Source organism: Crotalus tigris, unplaced genomic scaffold, assembly GCF_016545835.1.
Source record: "Crotalus tigris isolate CLP2741 ecotype Arizona unplaced genomic scaffold, ASM1654583v1 scf7180000019024.823168, whole genome shotgun sequence".
NCBI lineage: Eukaryota > Metazoa > Chordata > Lepidosauria > Squamata > Viperidae > Crotalus > Crotalus tigris.
Window position 1 is genome coordinate 386420 of NW_024097334.1, and position 20660 is coordinate 407079.

The following is a 20660-nucleotide window of genomic DNA, read 5'->3' on the forward strand; positions in this document are numbered from 1 at the left end:
TTGGAAAAAGTATTACTATAGGTTAAACTATAAAATACCTATCTGGGGGATTCCTAGACATGCAATTGAGGGGATTTCTAAGGAGATGAACTTTGATAAAATTTCGTATAAAGAATTATTAACTTGGTCAGGTTCGGATTGGCATTTAAAATCTCTAGATGGATTAAGGCAAGATAATATTCTACAGTCATGGTTTCAATATTTACAAATAGTGGACAGGTGGACTATAGATAAGAAAGAAGGAATAACACTAGAAGATGGAAATCTGGTTATTCAGATTAAAGATCAGAGCCAGGCCCATATAAAAAGAATTTACAATGCTTTAATAGAATTAGACTCTGAAACAGAATTGGTTAAAGACTGTATGATTAAATGGGCTCAGAATATCCAGGATCCGATCCCATTGGACTTATGGGAGACAATTTTTATTAGAAATGTTAAATTTACACAAGCTCAAAATTTGAGGGAAAATTTTTATAAAATGTTTTACAGATGGCATTTAGATCCTAAAAAATTATCTTGTATGTATCCAAATTTACAACCCAAATGTTGGAGATGTGGTAATATGGATGCGACATATTTTCATGTTTGGTGGAATTGTAAAAAGGTAAAGGCTTTTTGGATTATGATTTGGTGGAACATTCAAAAGATTTTTAAAAGGAAGATAAAGTTCACCCCTCAATTATTCCTATTGGATATCTTTGTGGATTTAAATGACAAATAAACTACTTTAATGTTGAATTTATTAACTGCAGTAAGGTTATTAGTAGGCTCGTATTGGAAGAAGGACTCGTTGCCTACTTTAGAAGAATGGATATTTAAAGTTTCTAACTTTGCAGAAATGGCAAAAATTTCTGCTTATTTGAAGGATCATACACAAGAAAGATATATTATTGTATGGAGAAGATGGAAAGATTATATTCAGAAAAAATATGGGATATAAAGTTTCATTTATTTTATGAGTAAATTTTGTAGTAACTGTTGTAGAGATTTGTTTATATGACTTAATTTAAGGGGAGTTAAAGGTTAAGTATGATTTTTTTTCTTTTTTTTTCTTTTTTCTTTCTTCTTTTCTTTTTTTTATTATTGTTAACTTTCTTATTAATAACCCTATACTCTGCTCTGGGAAGCGAGGGGGGGGAGGGTTGAGGGTGGGTGGGTGGGTGAGTGGGTGAGTAATGATAATATAGTCATGGTAAATGCTTGGGCATTTCCCCTATACTGCATTCATGTGTGTGAGAGGGATGAGAGGGGAGGAAGGACTAGGGAGGAAGTAGGATGGTTAGAGGAGAAGGGGAGGGGAAGAGAGTAGGAGGGGAGGAGAGAAAGAGGAGGGAAGTAGGGAAGGATTAGAGAGGGTGGACGCAGCCTGGGGGGAATGGGCAGGCGGTACCAATGGTTAGGAATTTATTTTAATTGAATTGTATTTTGTATGAATAAATGGAAAATAAAAACTTTTTAATAAAAAAAAATGCAGCAATGGCAGATAAGCCAATTGTGAAAATTAAAACATATGAAGCTTTTCAGGGTCAGCTTATCTACAGGCAACACATTTTTTCATGATATTATGATTAAAAATTTGAGGGTCAACTAATCTGTGGATGGGTTTATGCATGAATATATAAGGTAAACCACAGAAGATATAGTATAATGCAGAACTGGATTGAAATCCTTTAAGCTGTGGGCACAGTCATAACTGAAGCCTCTTCCAAAGAGATAAATTTATAGCATAAACATAGATCTATATAATAAAAAACTGTTGGGTCCAAATCTTTTTCTCACATCTTCTGGAGCCCTATAGCCATGAGCACTCTGCCCGATGGATTATTCAGTCCTAGTGCAGTTCTATTTCAAGATATTGAGATGGATTGAGACAGATTTGCAAAACAAGCAAGTTTCCTAACATATAATAATATGAATTCATCTTAGGATTTATTTTCAGGAATAGGATTTAAACTGAGCAACTGCATGTATCTAAACATGTACCCCTATGCAAAACATGAACAAGTCCTAATAAAAAGGGAGAACATTCTGATACTAGTACAGAGCAGAAAGACTCCCCCCCCCAAGAGCATACATATCTCCATCTCTGTCACCTACCCAGCCAACATGTTATCCATCTCACTGAGAATAACCACATATTTGTCAGAAACCCAGAGAATCGTCAACAGCTGCTCCAGCTAATCCTCACTTCGGCTGCCAACGCATACAATCAAGTTCAGGCATGACTCTTAGATTCCAAGTACCTGAGAGGATCCTACAATTCAGACCTGCCCAGGCTCTGCCATGGCTGCCAAACTGATCTCATTCCCTTCAGCACTCACCCTGCACCACCTGGAATTTACCCAGGTTGCCAGAGGCAAGGCTGCTGCTCACATGCCTGGCAGCAGCCCCCAAAACTTTCTTCAATGCCGCTGGAAGTAAGTCTTGCCAGAACTTGGACCTTTCCAAAGAAATTGGCCATTCCAAAAATTCAGTATGAAATCATTCCGTCCGCTGTCTATTGCTTTTATCTGCATTTATGATGTATGTTCTGACTGGCCCAGTGTAACAATTGTACAAAATGGGACTGAACTCTGCTACACATTACACAGAGAAATGAGCATCTAAGAGTTTTTCCTGATGCTATATAGATATACTCTCTACTCATTGTTGAGTTGGCCCCAAACTATTTGCTAGTATGACATTTGCAGCCCCCCTTAGCCAATCCCTATCCTACACTCTGCCAAACACCAAGATCTGATTATGCATCTGTAGGATATGTTAAGCAAAGCTGATTGATTGACCTCTGATTAGAATGTAGTATTGCAGGCAAATTCTGCCCACAGCCTGGAGTTTGATCCTGACAAGGCTCAAAGTTGGCTTAGTTTCCATCCTTCTGAAGTTGGTAAAATGAGGACCCAGATTGTTGGAGGCAATATGCTAACATTTGTAAACCACTCAGAGAGGACTGTAAAGCTCTATGGAGCAGTACATAAGTCTAAGTGCTATTGCTATTGCTTTTCCTCCAGCTTTGGTTCCTCTTTCCCCTTGTCAGCATCTCCAAATGGTGGAAAAACATCTATCAAATATGATAGTGCTACAGAAAAGTGGAGAAGTGATGAATTTCTACTTTCTTTCCCTTGACAGATAAAAACTAATATGAATGGTATCATGGAATGGGATAAGCAAATGCACATGAATGCTAATTTCTTTTGCATGATAAAGACAGGAAGGCACAGCACTGTCTTCAGCATGAAACAGTGGAGTGACAGAAGCAGCCTGGCCAAGGCAGCTGAAAGAAAGGATCTAAGTCTGCAACAACCTAAAAAAGACTAATAAGGACACGTAATAAGGCTGTCACAGGGAAGAGGGGAATTTATTCCCTGCAGTGCTGATAAATCAAGAAACAATAGAAAGGAACATTGAAGAGGGAAATCCAAACTTGAAATAGGGAATTTCCTGACCATGATTGCCGTTAAGCAGTGTAACAGCCTGTCTCCTGAGTCACAGACATTCAATTGCTCAAGGCTTTCAAAGTTTGCACAAACTTTTTCTTGTTGAAAGTCTGAGGATTGCAGCCCTGGATTCCTACCCTCTGATTCCATTATTTGATCTCACCTTTTGATGGAATAATAGCAATGAGCATCAGATTTTAAATAATTTGCAACTCCTGATGGACTATATGGGTCTAAGGAGAAAACATTCCATAGCTTAAAACTGCCTCTTTCAAAGACTGATGACAGATCATGATTAACATGGCTAATGGGAAAAGGGGGGGGAAGGTCTTATTTGTACTGCACAGAAAGTCTTTACATCCCAGTATCATCCTGAAAGTCAGTACATCCCTTTTATTAGAAAAAAGCAGTTTTGTGAAGGAATGAAATTAATGCTGAAACAGTCCAGTTGCCTCTTGAAAAAGCACCTTTGGGGTAACCATGACCTGGATGACTGGATGATCTCCAAAGACATAATGCTGAAACAGTACCAAGCAAGGGATACAAGATCTTTCTCCCACTGACCAATTTCTGCTGCAGTTTCTATTTCTCTCCACCAGCTGCTCCTCAAGCACACATTTTGACCTCCCAAGTTCCAGGTAGGAAACAATGTCAATACAATAGTCCTGCAAACAGCCACCAGAAAGCTTTCTGCAGTCCTCGGGGTACCTCCTCAATGACCTCATTGACTGATCAAGTCTATCTAATAGCCACCTTGGGCCCATGTTTTTAGAGTCTTGTATGTCATAATTAAAACCTTGAACAAGTCTTGGTACCTAATTGGCAGCTTCAGTTAAAGTTTTGTTAATGTATAAATGGCCAGGTAGATCAATGGACTGTTTTGCATAGTTTGCTGGAGCTTCCAGACCAAGTACAAGGGTTAGGGTTAAGGCTACTACTATAATATAAACATGAGGGGAAGTCAGCCCTGCTAGATTGTCCAGACCAAAACATCAACCCCAGATGAAGGCTAAAATTACTTTTATTGAGATTGGTTATTATAACAAATTATGCAAGTCTGTGCTGTACTTCCTCCTCTTTATAAGTCAGTGAATTAGGGGGGTCTTCTGTTGGATCCACTTCTGAATGTTATCGGACTGTTCTGAACTTTAAAATATGCTTCACCCCCCCCCTTTTGCCTATGTATCTCTGTCCAGGTCATCTTCTTTACTCTCTGCAGATTACCAATGCAGAATCCTGATTGTGAAGTCTATATCTGACATACTGACTGAGACTCGTCATAGGCAGAGATCTCACAGAGTATTTTGATCACCAATTGATTATTCCAGAAGCATCTCCAAACTGGATATTTCATTCTGAGAAAGTACAATCCATTTAGAAGAGGTAAAGTCCAAAATTGCTTAGCAAAAATTCCACTGCGTTGGGATTTTGTCTTGATTTATTAACCCTCATCCACCCTTCGGTGGCTTCCAATACTGATTCAGAACACACACAACCTCTTCTGATTCAGACGCTATGGAAAAAAAGACTGTCATCATCAGAATGGTGATACCAGCTGATGCCAGCTTCTACCAGTTTCATAAAGATATTAAACAGCACCATGGACAAGAGAGGCACAGTTACCTAACATTTCTGTCTGAGATTGTTCCTACAGGGAACATAGTGCTCAGTCTCCAACTCACAGACATGGTCCAGAAGAATAATACAGCCAGCAGAATCAGAAGTCATGTAGGCTTCCATAGGACCAAAAGAGCCTAATTTTGCAAGAGCTCATCTGTCAAGGAGACAATGGTTTTTATCTCATTAAACAAGGCTTGAATCAAGATTTAAAAAGGGTTTGAGATAAAACATCTGCAGTTACAAAGCACATATCCTTTCAAATTCCCCCCAAAGAGGCATTTTTGACCAATGATTAGTTGGCAAAATATTTTGAATTAAGGGGATTTATGTTGTGTCTAGAAGTCCCTAAATTCGAAACATCTGACCGCATTGGGTTGGAATTGTGAAAGCTGTAATCCTGATACTTATAAGGAAAGTTAGATGAATTGAGAGTGAAAACCAAATACACTCACATATATTGAACTTTGCTGGGCATCTGTGTTTGTTTAGTGATCCACAACTAATATATAAGATTTAGTTAACTCTGGCTTGCAAGATTAAGCATAAAGCAGCTTTGCAATTACTGTTTTCTAACGTAACTTAGAAAGGAATAGAAGGATCTTTGCCTTTTATTCTTTATCTTCTATTTTTTTAAATAAATGGTAATGTAGGGAAAATGTTAGCTATAGAAACTGGAAATATCATCTTCATTTAGACATCACTTTTAATTGCTCTAAAGTTCCAAATACATAAGAGGCTTATTGTAATTGAGAAGACTTCCTCTGTTCTTTTCTATTCTGCACTATGAAGTTTTATGTATTAATTATTTCCTCTGCGGTACAATAGTAGAAAGGTTGATCTATTTAGATATCACACCAAATCATTAAAATTTAAATAACTCAAAGCAGTGATTGATTCATTTGCCAAAACAGGATCCCACAGAAACCTAAAACATCAGGAACAATTTGGTGTGATATCATTTAAATTTTAAAAGTCTTAACACAAGAAGAAAATGTTTCCTCAAAGACTAAGGCTATTTTCACATATTGGTACAACAAGTGGAAAAAGGACCTTTTGTGAGGAAGTGCCTGAGTGTGGGAGTATTGGTTGGAAAGTAGAGACCAGGAGTGGATCATAAGTAAAGATGGTAAAATTCATGTTGGATTGACTATACCTAAATCTCTTCCCATTTTTTGCCATAAATTTTTGGCAAGAATTTGCACTCCAGGATAAAATTCTACTTCCTGGAATGTAAGAGCCTTTCCATTACTTAGGTGCTATGCTCAAGGAGAGATGCTAACTTGCACAAAGCAACATTTCCTAGTAACTGTCAGATGCAAAGAATCAGGATCATTCATAAAGTTGCAGCATAGACGATTTATTCAAACCTATACACAAGAATCTAGCCAATTAAGTCAAGTGCTTTGGTGCTAGGTAAGGATCAATGGAATTCAAGAGAAGCTGGACTTGGATCACTTGTGGCAACACAAGGCCTCTAAACTGATGATGTGTTTAACTCCATGCCCTCCTAGCTCTTCCTGCTCTTTTCCTCCAGGGCCCTGTTCGTTGTTCTTCTGAACTGGTATTACTCAGGTCTAGGTTTATTATAAGATGTGATACTTCTTGCTTATTTTTTTGAAAACTACAAACTTCAAATATGGGAATGATGGCTGGTTACTTAACTGCCCACATACAATTATGGCAAATTTTCCTATCCAACAGATTAATTCATTTATAGATGACATCAATCTATTATGTCTGGGTTCTGCTGCAGCTTGTATTTTTTTAAAAAAATAAAAATAAACAACAGCCTTGAAGACAATGACATCATGATAAGGCTGTCTGTAATTTTTACAAAGTTAAATCACATCTCTTGCACCTATCAAGTTGTTTCATGATTTTTGTTTATTTATTCAGTTTGAATTAGACTCTTAGTTTTGAAATGGATTCTTCTACTAAAACTATATCCCCATCTTCAATATGATTCTAGAGTCTAGACTTTTTTCTGCCATTGGAAAGCCCCATGGTTGAGATAAGCAGAAAATTATGTCAATAAAAGGGTGGAAAATTATCTTTAAAAATAGTATCATCTGCTTGTGGGAAAAATCACCAAGTGGAGAAGACAATGAACAAATCAGCCCTAAAATGTATTTCATAAAGCACATTTGATCTGTAGTATTTTTAAATGCTATAAATGTTATTTGAAGAAGACAGCATCTAAAAAATATTTAATGCAGTTTATGGACCCAGAATAGTTTTCTGCTGCTGTTCCAAACTATATTATAATTTTGCCAAAGTAGAATCCAAGATCTAGCTAAGAAGACATGGAACAAATGAAGAAAAAAATGTTTTTGGACTTTTATATAACACTATAAATTCTTACAAAAAGTCCAGAGAGGGATTCCAAAAGGAAAGGCAGTAACCAATACTAATGTTTGGTGAAAAAAATAACATACATCAGCAACAGCACAGTTATCAGTGAGACTGAGACACAAATCTTATCAAGAACAATGCTTTGTTTAATTCAATGGGTTTTACTTTTAAGTTGACATGTATAGGATTGTGCTGTAGCTAACTTCCCTTAACCCCACGAAGGTCTGTGTTTTTCTGAATTTAGCTTGAGCATGGTGCTCATTTTCTAATAATGTTGTCCTTTTTTTTTACCCATTAATAGACAGTTTTTATTCACATTATAAAAGTCAGAAAACATTCATATATTTGACCTTTATCCCCCTCCCCCCAAAAACCCCAGCTTATTAATACCTGCCTTTAGCTTAAAGGAATCTCTGCATTTTGTAATTGGATGGAACACAGAACTGAAATGCATTGTAATGGGAAGAAGGAACAATCTTAAGGAACAGGAAGAGCTGCAACCAAAGCAAAAGTCAGATGAACAAAACCTGAGTTTAAAACAGAAATGTGGGTTTGATTAAGCATCTCAGAAATGAATCTCCCTAATTTTCATGAATATGACAGGGTGGGGGGGGAGAACTATCTTCACACTTGCAAGATTATGTTACTGTATAATAAAAATTCTGGTACCCTTGAAGGCACACACACACACACACACACACACACACACAAACTTTGGAAGAAATTTAAATCAAATAGTCTGTTCTACTGATGATGAAGCACAGGTAAGAAATAAGCCTCTATTTCTTTTTTTAATCCAAGTTCATTTCGAAGACTGACTGGCAGTCTCAGGGGCTGAGTTTGTATGTTCCAGAACTCAGGGTTGTCACATTTTCACTCCTTCACTATAGGCCAGATTGGCTGTGGATAACAGGAGTTCCCTGCTTCTAGGAAAGTAGGATTTGGCAGTCATTCAAGTTGCTACTTATGGTTCTGATGATCTTGGCAGGCAAAAAAGAATGTTTTTTTTTCCTTCCAAACTTTTGGGGTCAGTACTTTTCAGGCAGACGGACTAAGATATTTGCTCACTAACTAGAAACACTCAACACCATTAGAAATAATTGTATTACTACAACTTTTATTTCGATGTGTTTCTAACATTCCAACTTAAACATACTGCATTTTCATGTCTTTATTTGTGATGAATAAAAATGAGAGGTGTTGTTTTTAGAGTCTTTCTACATGGTTGTGGAAGCCTGCCTACTCTAAGCATAGTCAACATTTTGTAACTGTGAAGCTGGTCATTTGGAATTTGACTTATGGTACGTCTGGATATATAAGTAGTCTTTGACTTACAACCATTCATTTAGTGACCGTTTGAAGTTACGACACTAAAAAAAGTGACTTACGATCATTTTTCACACTTATGACCATTGCAGCATCCCCATACTTATGTGATCAAAATTTGGATGCTTGGCAACTGGCTCACATTTATGATGGTTGCAATATCCCGGGGTCATATGATCACTTTTTGCAACCCTCTGACAAGCAAAGTCAGTGGGGAAGAAGATTCGCTTAACAACTGTGCTACCAACTGAACAACTGCAGTGATTCACTTAACAACTATCTCACTTAGCAGGTTGTAAAATGGGGCAAAACTCACTTAACAGCTATCTATCTTAGCAACAGAATGTTGGGCTCAGTTGTGGCAGCATATATAGCCCATCTAAGCTGGTCTCAAAATGCTAAGCAGGATCATTCTGCATGGGAGTCTACTAGGAGATCCCAGGTTTATAGTCTAAGCTGGGATTTTAAAACACTTGGAAGAAGGCAATAGATTATTCCAGTTTAGAATATAGAATAAGAGAGTTGGAAGGGACCTTGGAGTACAACTCCTTGCACAAGCAGGAGATTGTATACTATTTCAGACAAGTGGCTGTCCAGTCTCTTCTTGAAAACTTCCAGTGATGGGGCACCCACAACTTCTGAAGGCAAGGCATTTCACTGGTTGACTGTTCTCACCATTAAGAAAGTTCTCTTTAGTTCTCTCCTTGATTAGTTTTCATCCATTGGCTCTTGTCTTGCCTTCTGGTGCTTTGGTAAATAGTTTGCTCCCCTCATCTTTGTGATAGCCCCTCAAATATTGAGGACATTATTGAGCACAGAGCCAAAGTAATGGGGAAGCTCTTCCTCTTATACTCCAGAAAGAAACGTATGGCAAGAAGTCATTAAATAGCAGTCAGAGATAATGGGAATCAAAATGTTTACTGTTAACTAGAAAAGTAAAAATGACTAATTATAATTTACTTGGGCTGAGGACTAGATAAAAATGAGCAATATGCTGGAATAGTGAAGAGGATTTTAATCCTATGAAGGAAGACAATGTTAGACAACATCTTGAAGGATATCAATATTTTCATGATAGCAAAGATCAGAATAGTCAAAGCAATGGTTTGCATCTTAAAATTATGGATGTGGGCATTCTAAGAATACCATGGCCTTCAAGAAGAATGAATCAGTCCTTGACTAAGTAAAAAATATGTGATTGCTTGTGGTGATGATCAGCAAATAGAAATTACTATAATATGAGCATATGACATAAGCAGATGATGGACTAGAAGCAAATGTGTATGCTTGACGAAGTTGAGGGAAATACAAGAACAAGAAGACAATAGATAAGATAAACAGGATCAAAGAAATTACCAAAATATTTTTGGAAGAACTACAAATCATTATTGGAGGTAAGATGGTGAGCATTTTGTTCATACAGTCATCAAGAATCAAACATTTCATGGCCCCTAACTAACACTGATTTATAAAGTAAGCTCACAAACAAAACCCTTCTCTCCATGTTAGCTCTCATGTCCTTACCTTTCAATAATAATAATAATAGTAATAATAATAATAGTAGTAATAATAATAATAATAAAGTTGGAAGGGGTCTTGGAGGTCATCTAGTCCAACCCCCTGCTCAGCCAGGAAACCCTACACCATTTCAGACAAATAACTGTCCAATTTCTTCTTAAAAACTTCCAGTGTTGGAGCATTCATCGCTTCTGGAGGCAGGTTGTTCCACTGGTTAACTGTTCTAACTGTCAGGAAGTTTCTCCTTAGTTCTAGGTTGCTTCTCTCCTTAATCAGTTTTCATCCGTTGCTTCTTGTCCTGCCTTCAGGCGCCTTGGAGAATAGCTTGACTCCCTCTTCTTTGTGGCAGCCCCTGAGATATTGGAACACTGCTATTATGTCCCCCCCCTTGTCCTTCTTTTCATTAAACTAGACATACCCAATTCCAGCAACCGTTCCTTATATGTTTTAGCCTCCAATCCCCTAATCCTAGCAACCTAATGGACAGTGACTTCCAGTAATCTGGGGGTCACTATCCATTAGATTTCCTCATTTCTGGTTAACATTCTGAATTTGTGAAGCCATTGTATACATTCAGTGCTATATTATAAATTGTAAATGAACAAATCTCAGAATATAGCAAATATGCTATTAGAATAAAGCCCAGTCAGGGTTAAAAGTACACAGTTACTTTGTGCTAAATCACATTCTGAGTTTATAGATCATTGAACTATAGTCTGCATTTTATTTTTTTAACCCATCTTTACTATTTTCATTAATAATTAAAAATGGCAAACATACCTAATTTGCTTTCCTCCTCCTATTTTCCCCACAATAACAACAACATTGTGAGGTGAGTTGGGCTGAGAGAGTGACTGGCCCGAAATCATCCAGCCTAAGGTGGGACTAGAACTCACAGATTCCTGGTTTCAAATTGTGTGAGTAGGTTTGTTGGTATGTGTGTATATGTGTATGTGGGTTTGTATAGGTATGTATGCACTGTGTGTGTGCGCGCACACACATGCACGCGCGTGTGTACATAGTTGATGAGCAATAAAAGTAAAAAGGCATAGGACCATCTGGTGATGATCATACCGTAGCATATGGAAGATCATGATTTATTGTGAATGAATGTGATCCACAGGGATGATTGTTCCAATATCAGTGGATGTATAGGATTGTTAGGTGACATTAATAGGTGTGTAGGAATGAGATGAGTGAGTTCAGAAAAAGTGACTGAGACTGCAATTGTTTCTGCTCACTCAGGATGTTCCAGCAGAGTGGATATGCTCCAGTTTCCCTCCATTAAATGTTGCCATCTTGTGCAAACGAGAAGCATGCCTTTTCCATTGTGGCTCCCACCCTCTGGAATAATATTCCTGCCTGTGGATTTAATATATTAATTTGGAAAGCTACTTGGCAAAAGAAGGTCAGAGACAGATTCAAGAGATTTGACTTGCCCTGCCAAATGGAATATTACATGAGGAAACACTTGTTTGAATATGGTTAAAAGAACAGATAACTTTGGATATAAAGGAGCCTTACAATAAGAGGGATAAGAGAAACAAGTAATATAGTATTTTTTATAATATATAAAATGTAAAAATATTGGGATGATGTATGTGAACGAAAAGTTTGAAATTCAAAGGTAAATTAAGTTGAAGAGAATTAGAATTAAACTTAAATAAGAAGTTCGAAAATAGGATATATAGTGATTTAACAAATTAACTTTTACAAATATAAGTGAAATACAAACTGATTAGGTAGATGTTATAAGATAGAAAAGCAGTATAATATTTTTATAACACATGAAATATGAAAACATTGGGATGGTGTATCTAAATGGAAAATATGGATATTTAGATGATAAATATTGAGAAAATTATGACTGATAAGAATTGTTTGAATATTAAGGAGAAATTAAGCTTAAATAAGAATTATGAAAATAAGATACATAGTGAACTAATAAGATAATTTTATAAAACAACAAAAGTTGATAAGAAAAAAAGTCATATATGGACGTTATTATTACTTGCACAAACATGAAAAATGTTTATATTTAACCACTTATGCATTGAAAATATTAACAATTATATTTGTTTAAGGCTGAAGAAGGAGAATACTATTGGGAGAAGGGAAGATCAAAGTAATATACTATTAATTAATATACTAATTATGGAAGTACAGAAATTATTATTGACTGTCAATTAACTACCATTGATTGTTTTTTTTCTTAAATTTTATGAACCAAGACAACATGCTGTACACCAGGCACTAGGGATTATTGTAAAAAAATCAATAAAACATTTCTAAAAAAAGAAGAAGAGGGACTGGATGTCCCCACATGATATATAGAATAAGGCTTTATATTAAAATTCTCACCTGTGAAATGATGTTTCCTACAATGCTTAAAAAGAAAAATATCTACAATGGTATAAAATACACATGACTTTGAAATATTGATAGCTAGAGTTATATATTATCAGTTATAAGATGTTAAATATGTCAGCTGCACACATTATCCAAAAGCATAGTGATAGAAACACCTTCTTAATCCTAGTAAAATTATGTCATGAAATTAATTGTATGAACATACGTTACAAATGCTTCACCAAGATTGTTAAACTTGTACATTCAACTCAGCGTCAAACCTGAAAGCCAGAATAAATAATTTAAGTATTCCCTTCAAAAATAATTGCATTGCCTGCAAAATTCTGTACAAAATATATAAATTGTATGTTTTGGATTATCAGTCATCTGAAAAATTAGAGAAAAACGGAATGCACAGAATTTTCATGGAATTTAGAATGAACAATTTACTTTATGAATGAAACACTCTCAGTCTTAGCTATTATCCAGTTACTTTCCTTGACAATGAAACGACCTGTTAAAATGGTAGGATATATGTCTCAAGCTTTGGCCTCATAACGGTGATTACAACAGCCTTGCAGTGTTTTTATCCCACACCCAAACAAAACATCTAAATATGAGCCAGCTTTTTTTTAGTTGCTAGGTGACCATCCATAAGCTTCAATGAGGGATGATATGAGCTAGTTTAAGGAGACGAAAGGGGTCAAGACCTGGAGAAGACTAGATGGGTGAAGAGCTAATCTTGTCTTCTATATTATCCACTTGTTGAGAGCTGGCCATGAAGGAGCTCTGTTCCTACTTCCTGAGAAATCCCACCTGCTCACTCTGCATCTTCTTGTGCACCTCCAAATGTGCTGCAACTTGGAGAATTATGTAAGGGGAAACCTTCACATGGAAAACAGGAACAAGAGAAATGGAACTACATGGAACCCCTTTCCAAAACTAGAACAGGATGCTTTTAATATAAGTTTTTGAGTCTCACCTTCTCTTCTTTGGGTGCCAAGAGTTGCAGGGAAAAGTGAAGCTGAAAGGCAACTCAGAGTTATCAGCCAAGGTAGAGACATTTCGGGCAACCCAGGACTAGTTTTGTCTCCAGAGGTGACTCAAATCCAACTTTCTTCCCAGCGGAGGTGTTGAATGGAGAGGTCTCTGTCTGGTGGCTTTTCTGCTGCAGCGTATTCCACTGTGCCTCCTTATCTTCTTTCAGGTAATTTTTATTGCCTCTCCTGCCTGAATCATTCTCAACAGGAAGAAAGGAGCTTGCCTCCACTCTGACTCACCTTGTGAATTAAAAAAAAAAAGGTGGGGTGGGGGAGAGGAGGGAGCAGCCCATATACAGTGCAAAGAGGTACGGTACTTAACTATTTCTTCTTAGTTGTTCACAGGGGCGGTTCTCTACAGAGTACAGCAGCAACCGCCCCTGGCCACAAGCCAGGAGGGAGTGGGATGGCATGCAAGAAGGACGGGAAGTGAGATTTTAGCCTGGATCTTTCCCACTTCTGCCACTGGCTTAAAGCAGAGGAGCTGCTTAGAATGGCTATGTGAAGGTCCACTTCACTGCCCAAAGAAGAGGAACACACCATTTTTCTACATTTTGCTTTCCAAATGTTGGAATGAACTGGGCATGTTCTCACTCACCCTCAGTCAATTAGAGTAATTTTGAAGAATTTCAGCCTGATAATTATAGGGAAGGCTGCAGCAGTCTTCATGTTTGCCAGCTTTTGAAGTTACAATGCAAAGGAAGATTAGATTGCCTGATTCCATCCAGATTAAAATACTTGGACATATTTGGAAGTATAGGTGATACTGTGTATACATTTAGGGAGATAAGTAACATGATTGAATTGAGCTAGATTCTTGATGACTTAATCAACATGTGTCTGTGGCTCTCTTGGCAAACAAGCATTTAGAATTGGTTTGCCATAACTTCCTTCAGGCATCATTTTTCAACTTCCCAGCCTAGCCTGTAGGCTCAGGATATCCAGATGGTTTCCAATCCAAGTGCTAATCAGGTCTAATCTTGCTTAGCTTTTCAAGATCAGCTAAGGAAGTGCTTCTCAAACCTGGAAGCTTGAACATGTGTGGACTTCAGCTCCCAGAATTTCCCAGCCAGCCCATTTTCCACATTATAATGTATGAAGTTTAAGAATAATCCAGTAACTTTATTTCAGCTTTTAGAGTTCCACTGATTTTCAAGAGCAATTATTTGGAGTAAAGAAGAAAGCACATAATTCATTTAGCCCAGAATTATACAATTTAAGGTTTAAGAGTTTTGGGTGGCCCATCACCACCTCCACCACCACCATTACACAAATTTCTCCAAAGCCCCTTTATTGTCCTATTTAAGAAAGGAAAAAATAGTAGATAAACTATTCTTAATTATTTTTAACAAAAACAGATGTCTTATCCTTTTAATGACATATAATTTGAATGAAATTTTGATTTAATCCTTGTCTTTTTTTAGTTCTTATCTTGCTTGGCTTTATCCATCTGTTGAAGCACAATGCCACTCAGTGCTGAAAGCTAACCCTTTATCTGAAAAAGTTATCTACTCTGTTTTAGCTGTACCTTTTCCACAAGTAATACCTTCTTAAAATATGTGGCACTAAGTCTCATCTCTGGCTGTGATAATAAATATGTTCCTCTCCTCATTTCTGTTTTGATGAAATGCACAAATCCTTACTTGAGAATTACTTACTTGGGGAAATCCTACATAGATATCTGCATCATAACTATATCTACCCCTTTACATCGAAAGCCAACTTGACGGTGACATCACGCAAGGCCTCCCACAGCTCCTAGATCAATGCTGCTGATTCTAATTTTATGTAATTAATGCTTAGATGTTTTCCTTAATCTTTTGAGTTGTCTGACAGCTTCCTCAGCCTTAAGCTGCTGGTGGTGGTTCAGACAGGGTGATGTTTTGTGGTCCCTCACTGCTGGGAGAATCAGGAAACGCACTGCTATAGGACAGTATGTAAGATCATCCTCTTTTGATTTTGGCTGTCAGATTGGCAAGCAAGACTTGGCAGCAGAAAGCTGAGGCAGCAGTGATGGAGAGTATCAAAGAGCTTCAAAGTGTCTCCATAGCAACTGAAAAGTGAAAATGTTATTAGCAATCCCAGGGACAAAGAAATAAGTTGGGAGAGGACAATGATTTTGAATCCATGAAAAAGTCTGACCAAGAAAACAAGGAAAGCAAGAGGAGAGTCCTGTAAGTCTCAGAATTAGAAATCAGAAAATAATTCCAATCTGGATGACATGTACATGGTACATCTAGGAAATAATTTCATAGGACTAGTGCTCTCCCAGAAAAATAAATAGTCTACCTTCTACCCCCAAACTCTTATTAGAGTGATGATTTGAAAATCAAATGATCTGAACTTGAGACTCTCACTGTTATTGTTCTTCTGGACTTTTCTTTCCATTCACCCTCCTGAAGCAGATTGCTCTTCAAATCAGTTCTGTTAAGGCAGAGTCACTTTCTTCTCCCATCCAGCCACATTTCCAAATTTCTCTGGATGTATGTCACACCTTCTGTACTTTACAATCTCAAAGCACCCTCCCCTACACATGCAATATGTACACATACATCATGCACAAAATAGCAGGATACCTACAAGTTTGGTGTTCCAGTATAAAGACAATTAGAGAGAGTATCTGATCTTGCTAGTATAATGGAATAAGAACAGAGGTAAAATCTTTTTGTATGTTTACTATATGTTTAAGCTCACATGTGTCCTTCTTTATATATTTGTATCCTTAAGAATGGAATTTTTACCATAGTAGCAATCTGTGGCTGCAAATGACTAACTGTTCACAGAGTTCATGCTCTTAAAGAAAGCAGGATTTAAGGATATATGCTGCCATACCTTATCTCTTCCTGGTGTGAATAAAGGCCAGCTTCTTAGAATAACAATTAGGGCTCAACTTATACTGTATATCAGGGGTGTCAAACTGGCGGCCTGCAGGCCGGATGCATCATGCACAGGCCACACCCACCCCAGCTCCGCAAAGGCAAAAAACTTCACGATACATCACATGACATGATCAAGTTTGACACCCGTGCTGTATATCAACATTGCTGTTGAGTCCTCGAGTCAACGGCGAATGAATAGAGCACATCCTGTAATTCCAACAGCCCTTTATTTCAGTAGTTCACTCTCCATCACAGCTCTGAGGCTCGCAGGCCTCTCTGACTCTTTTAATAGAATCCCCGGGCAAAAAGGTAACATTCTGGTGCACTTCTACGCCTCACGCATGCACGCAAAGCCGGCGCCACTCAGTCTGGTCCCAGGCAGCTTGCAACTACCTGGGACCATTGCAACGTCCCGAGCCTGCCTTTGCAGGCTCAGGACACAACACCCCTTTCCCCCCCCCCCCCGATGATACTTATTAACTATATAGGTAGTTATATGCAACCTCAACACGAGCGTGGTGTGCCAACCCAAGAACCTGCACATCTGTTGCAGCTGTTCACTAGCCACACCACAGAATGATACTGGGTTATTGTTTTGGAATTAATTGCCCAATACACACACTCCCAGTTTTCCAACAACAGCAGGCATCTTCTCACTTTCCTTGTTTTGACAGCAGGGTTACAAAATCCTCAAGGTATTTGGGAGATCTTTTTACTCTCTTGACCTCCTCAGGTTCTGAGAACCCCCTACTTCCTCTTGTGCAGAGGATGGAGTGGAGTTGCCCCCTCTTTCAAACCCTGGTGGTCCCCGTGAACTGTGTCCTGTTGCCTGGTCTGCTTGCTTGCCCACCGGGCTTTTCAGACCAGGAATTTGCTCCCCACTGAACCTGGTTGACCTGCCTAACTGTAGGCTCTCGGGCCCCTCTATATGCCTGCCAATGTTTGGCATTTCTGTAGAACTCTCCAAGTCCACAATGGACCTATCAAGGGAACGCATCCCTTCACTCCCAAGCCCCATAACGGGATTGTCTGGGGTTTCTGCAGTACCCCAATACTCAGTTGCCCCCCATTCTATGCCGGAGGTGCCAGAATCAGGATTTGCCTCTCTGACTACCTCCCTGTGTGAAGACTTCCTTTTGGAAGCAGTAGCAGTACTGGGCCAGCTTGACTGTTTGTGTGCCAGTTCTCTTGCAATGTTTGGGTTATTTGGATGCTCCCGGTTATTCTCCCTGACTGGAGTGCTGAATGGTAGTTGTGAATGATGAGTATGCCCCCTGGGTGACTCCCTGGCTGGAGTAGGCACTGGTGCCTGTATTATTTCTTGTTCCTCTGAATTCCTATTTGGAACACTTGCGGAACCCTGGAACAGGCCTTCTTCGGCCTCTCTCAAGGCATCTTGGAATGAAATGTCCTCCTTTGAAAAGAGTCTCTGTTGCAAGTCTCTGTTCCTAAGCCCACATACAAATCGGTCTCTCAACCTTTCTTCTAAATCTTTAAAATCACAAGGCTTAGCTGCTCTTCTCAAGGCTGCAATGTATTCTTTAGCTGATTCACCAGCTCTTTGATCGCTCTGTTCAAAAGTGTGTCTCCACGCAATAACAGACAACTTGGGCTGAAAATGTTCCTTCAATAACTTTTTTAAATCTGTGTAAGTGACAGATTCAAGAGGAGCAGGGGCTGCCAAATTTTCTGCAATTTCAAATGCATTTTGACCACAGACACACAGCAAAGTAGCCGCCTTCAAGCCATCTTCTCTTACTTGATTTACTCTAAAGTAATTTTCTACCATGGCAACATAAGACTCCCATCTTTCTGGGTGAGTGACATCGAATTCAGACAGTCTCCCTATCTCCGCCATTCTTGCTTCTATGCTAGGAAGGGGTCTATCAGCCAGCTTACCTCCAGCGACACTGTACTGGCAGGCCAGGTGCTGAGTTTAATGCCGTCTTCTTCTCTCCAGGACTCTTGGGGTAAGCTTACAATTCTTCTTTTTTGTTTTTGTAAGCTATCCCATCCTCGTCGCCAGTATTGAGTCCTCGAGTCAACGGCAAATGAATAGAGCACATCCGGTAATTCCAACAGCCCTTTATTTCAGTAGTTCACTCTCCGTCACAGCTCTGAGGCTCGCAGGCCTCTCTGACTCTTTTAATAGAATCCCCAGGCAAAAAGGTAACATTCTGGCGCACTTCCATGCCTCGCGCATGCGCGTGAAGCCAGCACCACTCAGTCTGGCTTTGCAGGCTCAGGACACAACAATTGCTACTGCATGTTGCTTTTACATCATAAAGATTAGCCATTGCTCTTGTTTCCTTATCAACTGTAAAGCAATTCATTCTGCAATTCATTCTTAATTTGGGATTTTCTATCACTGTGTGCACCTACTCAGTCTTTGATCAATTTACTATATAAGTAGATCTTATACTTTGGCTCTTGCTTTTGGCTTTTCTGGCTGCAACAGACCAATGGCACAAGACTAGCTGTAACCTACTAATTTTGGACTTATAAAACATGTAGACTTTCTCCAAGTTGTTGGCTTTCTTGATAGGTACACTGAGTGCTTCTGTACTGGAGACAAATTCCTTGTGTGTCTAACCACACTTGGCCAAATAAAACATTCTATTCTGTTCTATGTGATTCATAACTATATTAGCATCCAAAGCCAAAATAGCCATGGAGGCATTGTGCCCAGTGACTTGTTGAGGAAGGAGCTTTTCCACAAAAGCCAATTGGAGTTGTCCCTGAGGAACCCTAAATAGCCTGAACAAGAAGTTTTCTATTGGGAGAAAAAAGAAAGTGTTCTTCTCAATTTGGACCACAGAAAAATCTGACCACCTGCTTAAACATTGCTAATAAAATTAACCTGAATTACTAAAGAAGATTTTTTTTTAAAGCAAGTGAAGTGTGGGGGGTGTTTGCTTTCATAATCACTGCAAATTTGGAATTAAGTGATGGAAATTATTCTGAAGAAGTGCCATAGATGGAAGTGTGATCTTGTGTATATGGTAATAAATGTGAACAACAACCTGTTTATTTAGATACAACCTAAATGCCACTTAAATCAGTTCTTCCTCCCTTTTTTCAACAGGTTCCAGTTTGCCCCTATCAAGCATGATGTTCAGTTGTCTTGGCGGTTGATTTGAGTATGAGGATTAATGTTTCAATTAATTTTGGGGACAATCAGTTGATTCTCTTTTTTAAAAAATCGTTTGTTTTTGGAAATAAGTAGGTCATGAAACTTCAATTGCTGGTTGCTCCAATCAACTGTGTGTAACATGTATGTTGAGGAAAAGGGTGGTGTGAAATGTGATGACAGAGTGTGTTTATTAAACAGGCAAGCCACTATGATCGAACAATCTTTTTTGCAATCAATTATCACTTTTATTTGTATTATACAGGTAGTCCTTGACGGACAACAGTTCATTTAGTGACCATTCAAATGGCACTGAAAAAAGTGACTTATGACTATTTTTCATACTTATAACCATTGCAGCATCCCCATGGTCACATGATCCAAATTTGAATGCTTGGCAACTGACTCATATTTATGACGGTTGCACTATCCCCGGAACATGTAATCATTTTTGTGACTTTCTGACAAGCAAAGTTAATGGGAAAGCCAGATTCATTTAATAACCATGTTACTAACTTAACAACTCCATTGATTCACTTAACTACTATGGCAAGAAAGATCATAAAATGGGACAAAACTCGCTTAACAAATAGCTCACTTAGCAACAGAAATGGTGGGCTTAATTGTGGTCATAAATCAAGGACTACCTGTACTTCCTTGATTTATCCTGGCTGCCTTTCTCCCCAAAAGACAGCTAAGGCAGATTAAAATTTCACATAAATGTTGTATTTAGTCTTGGGTAAGAACTTCAGATGTATCTTGAAGAATATTTAAACCACCAAATACTCTCAAAACTATTGGGAAGAGAAATTCCAGCAATAGTTGATCAGTTAGTTAAAACATGCAGTACTTTCTGCTAATGGGCTTTGTGGGCAAAAGATTGTCTTTAGCTTCAGCATTCAGAACTTAGCTAGATATTCACTACACATTCATAAATTCTTCAGTTTAATTTAGTTTACAGCTTATTGCTTGGCTGACTCTTAGGAGTATCCATTTCCTAAAGGAGTGA

At 38.2% G+C, this 20660-nt stretch overlaps 1 protein-coding gene across 1 annotated transcript in view; it reads right to left on the bottom strand.

Annotated features, from left to right (window-relative positions):
* Positions 1–13876, bottom strand: part of LAMC2 (laminin subunit gamma 2) — a 72082-nt gene extending 58206 nt beyond the window's left edge. Inside the window, exon 1 of the mRNA XM_039358562.1 lies at positions 13585–13876. Coding sequence (XP_039214496.1) covers positions 13585–13666 — 82 coding nt within the window. The 5' untranslated portion in view covers positions 13667–13876. The remainder of the gene's footprint in view (positions 1–13584) is intronic.
* Positions 13877–20660: the final 6784 nt, after the last annotated feature.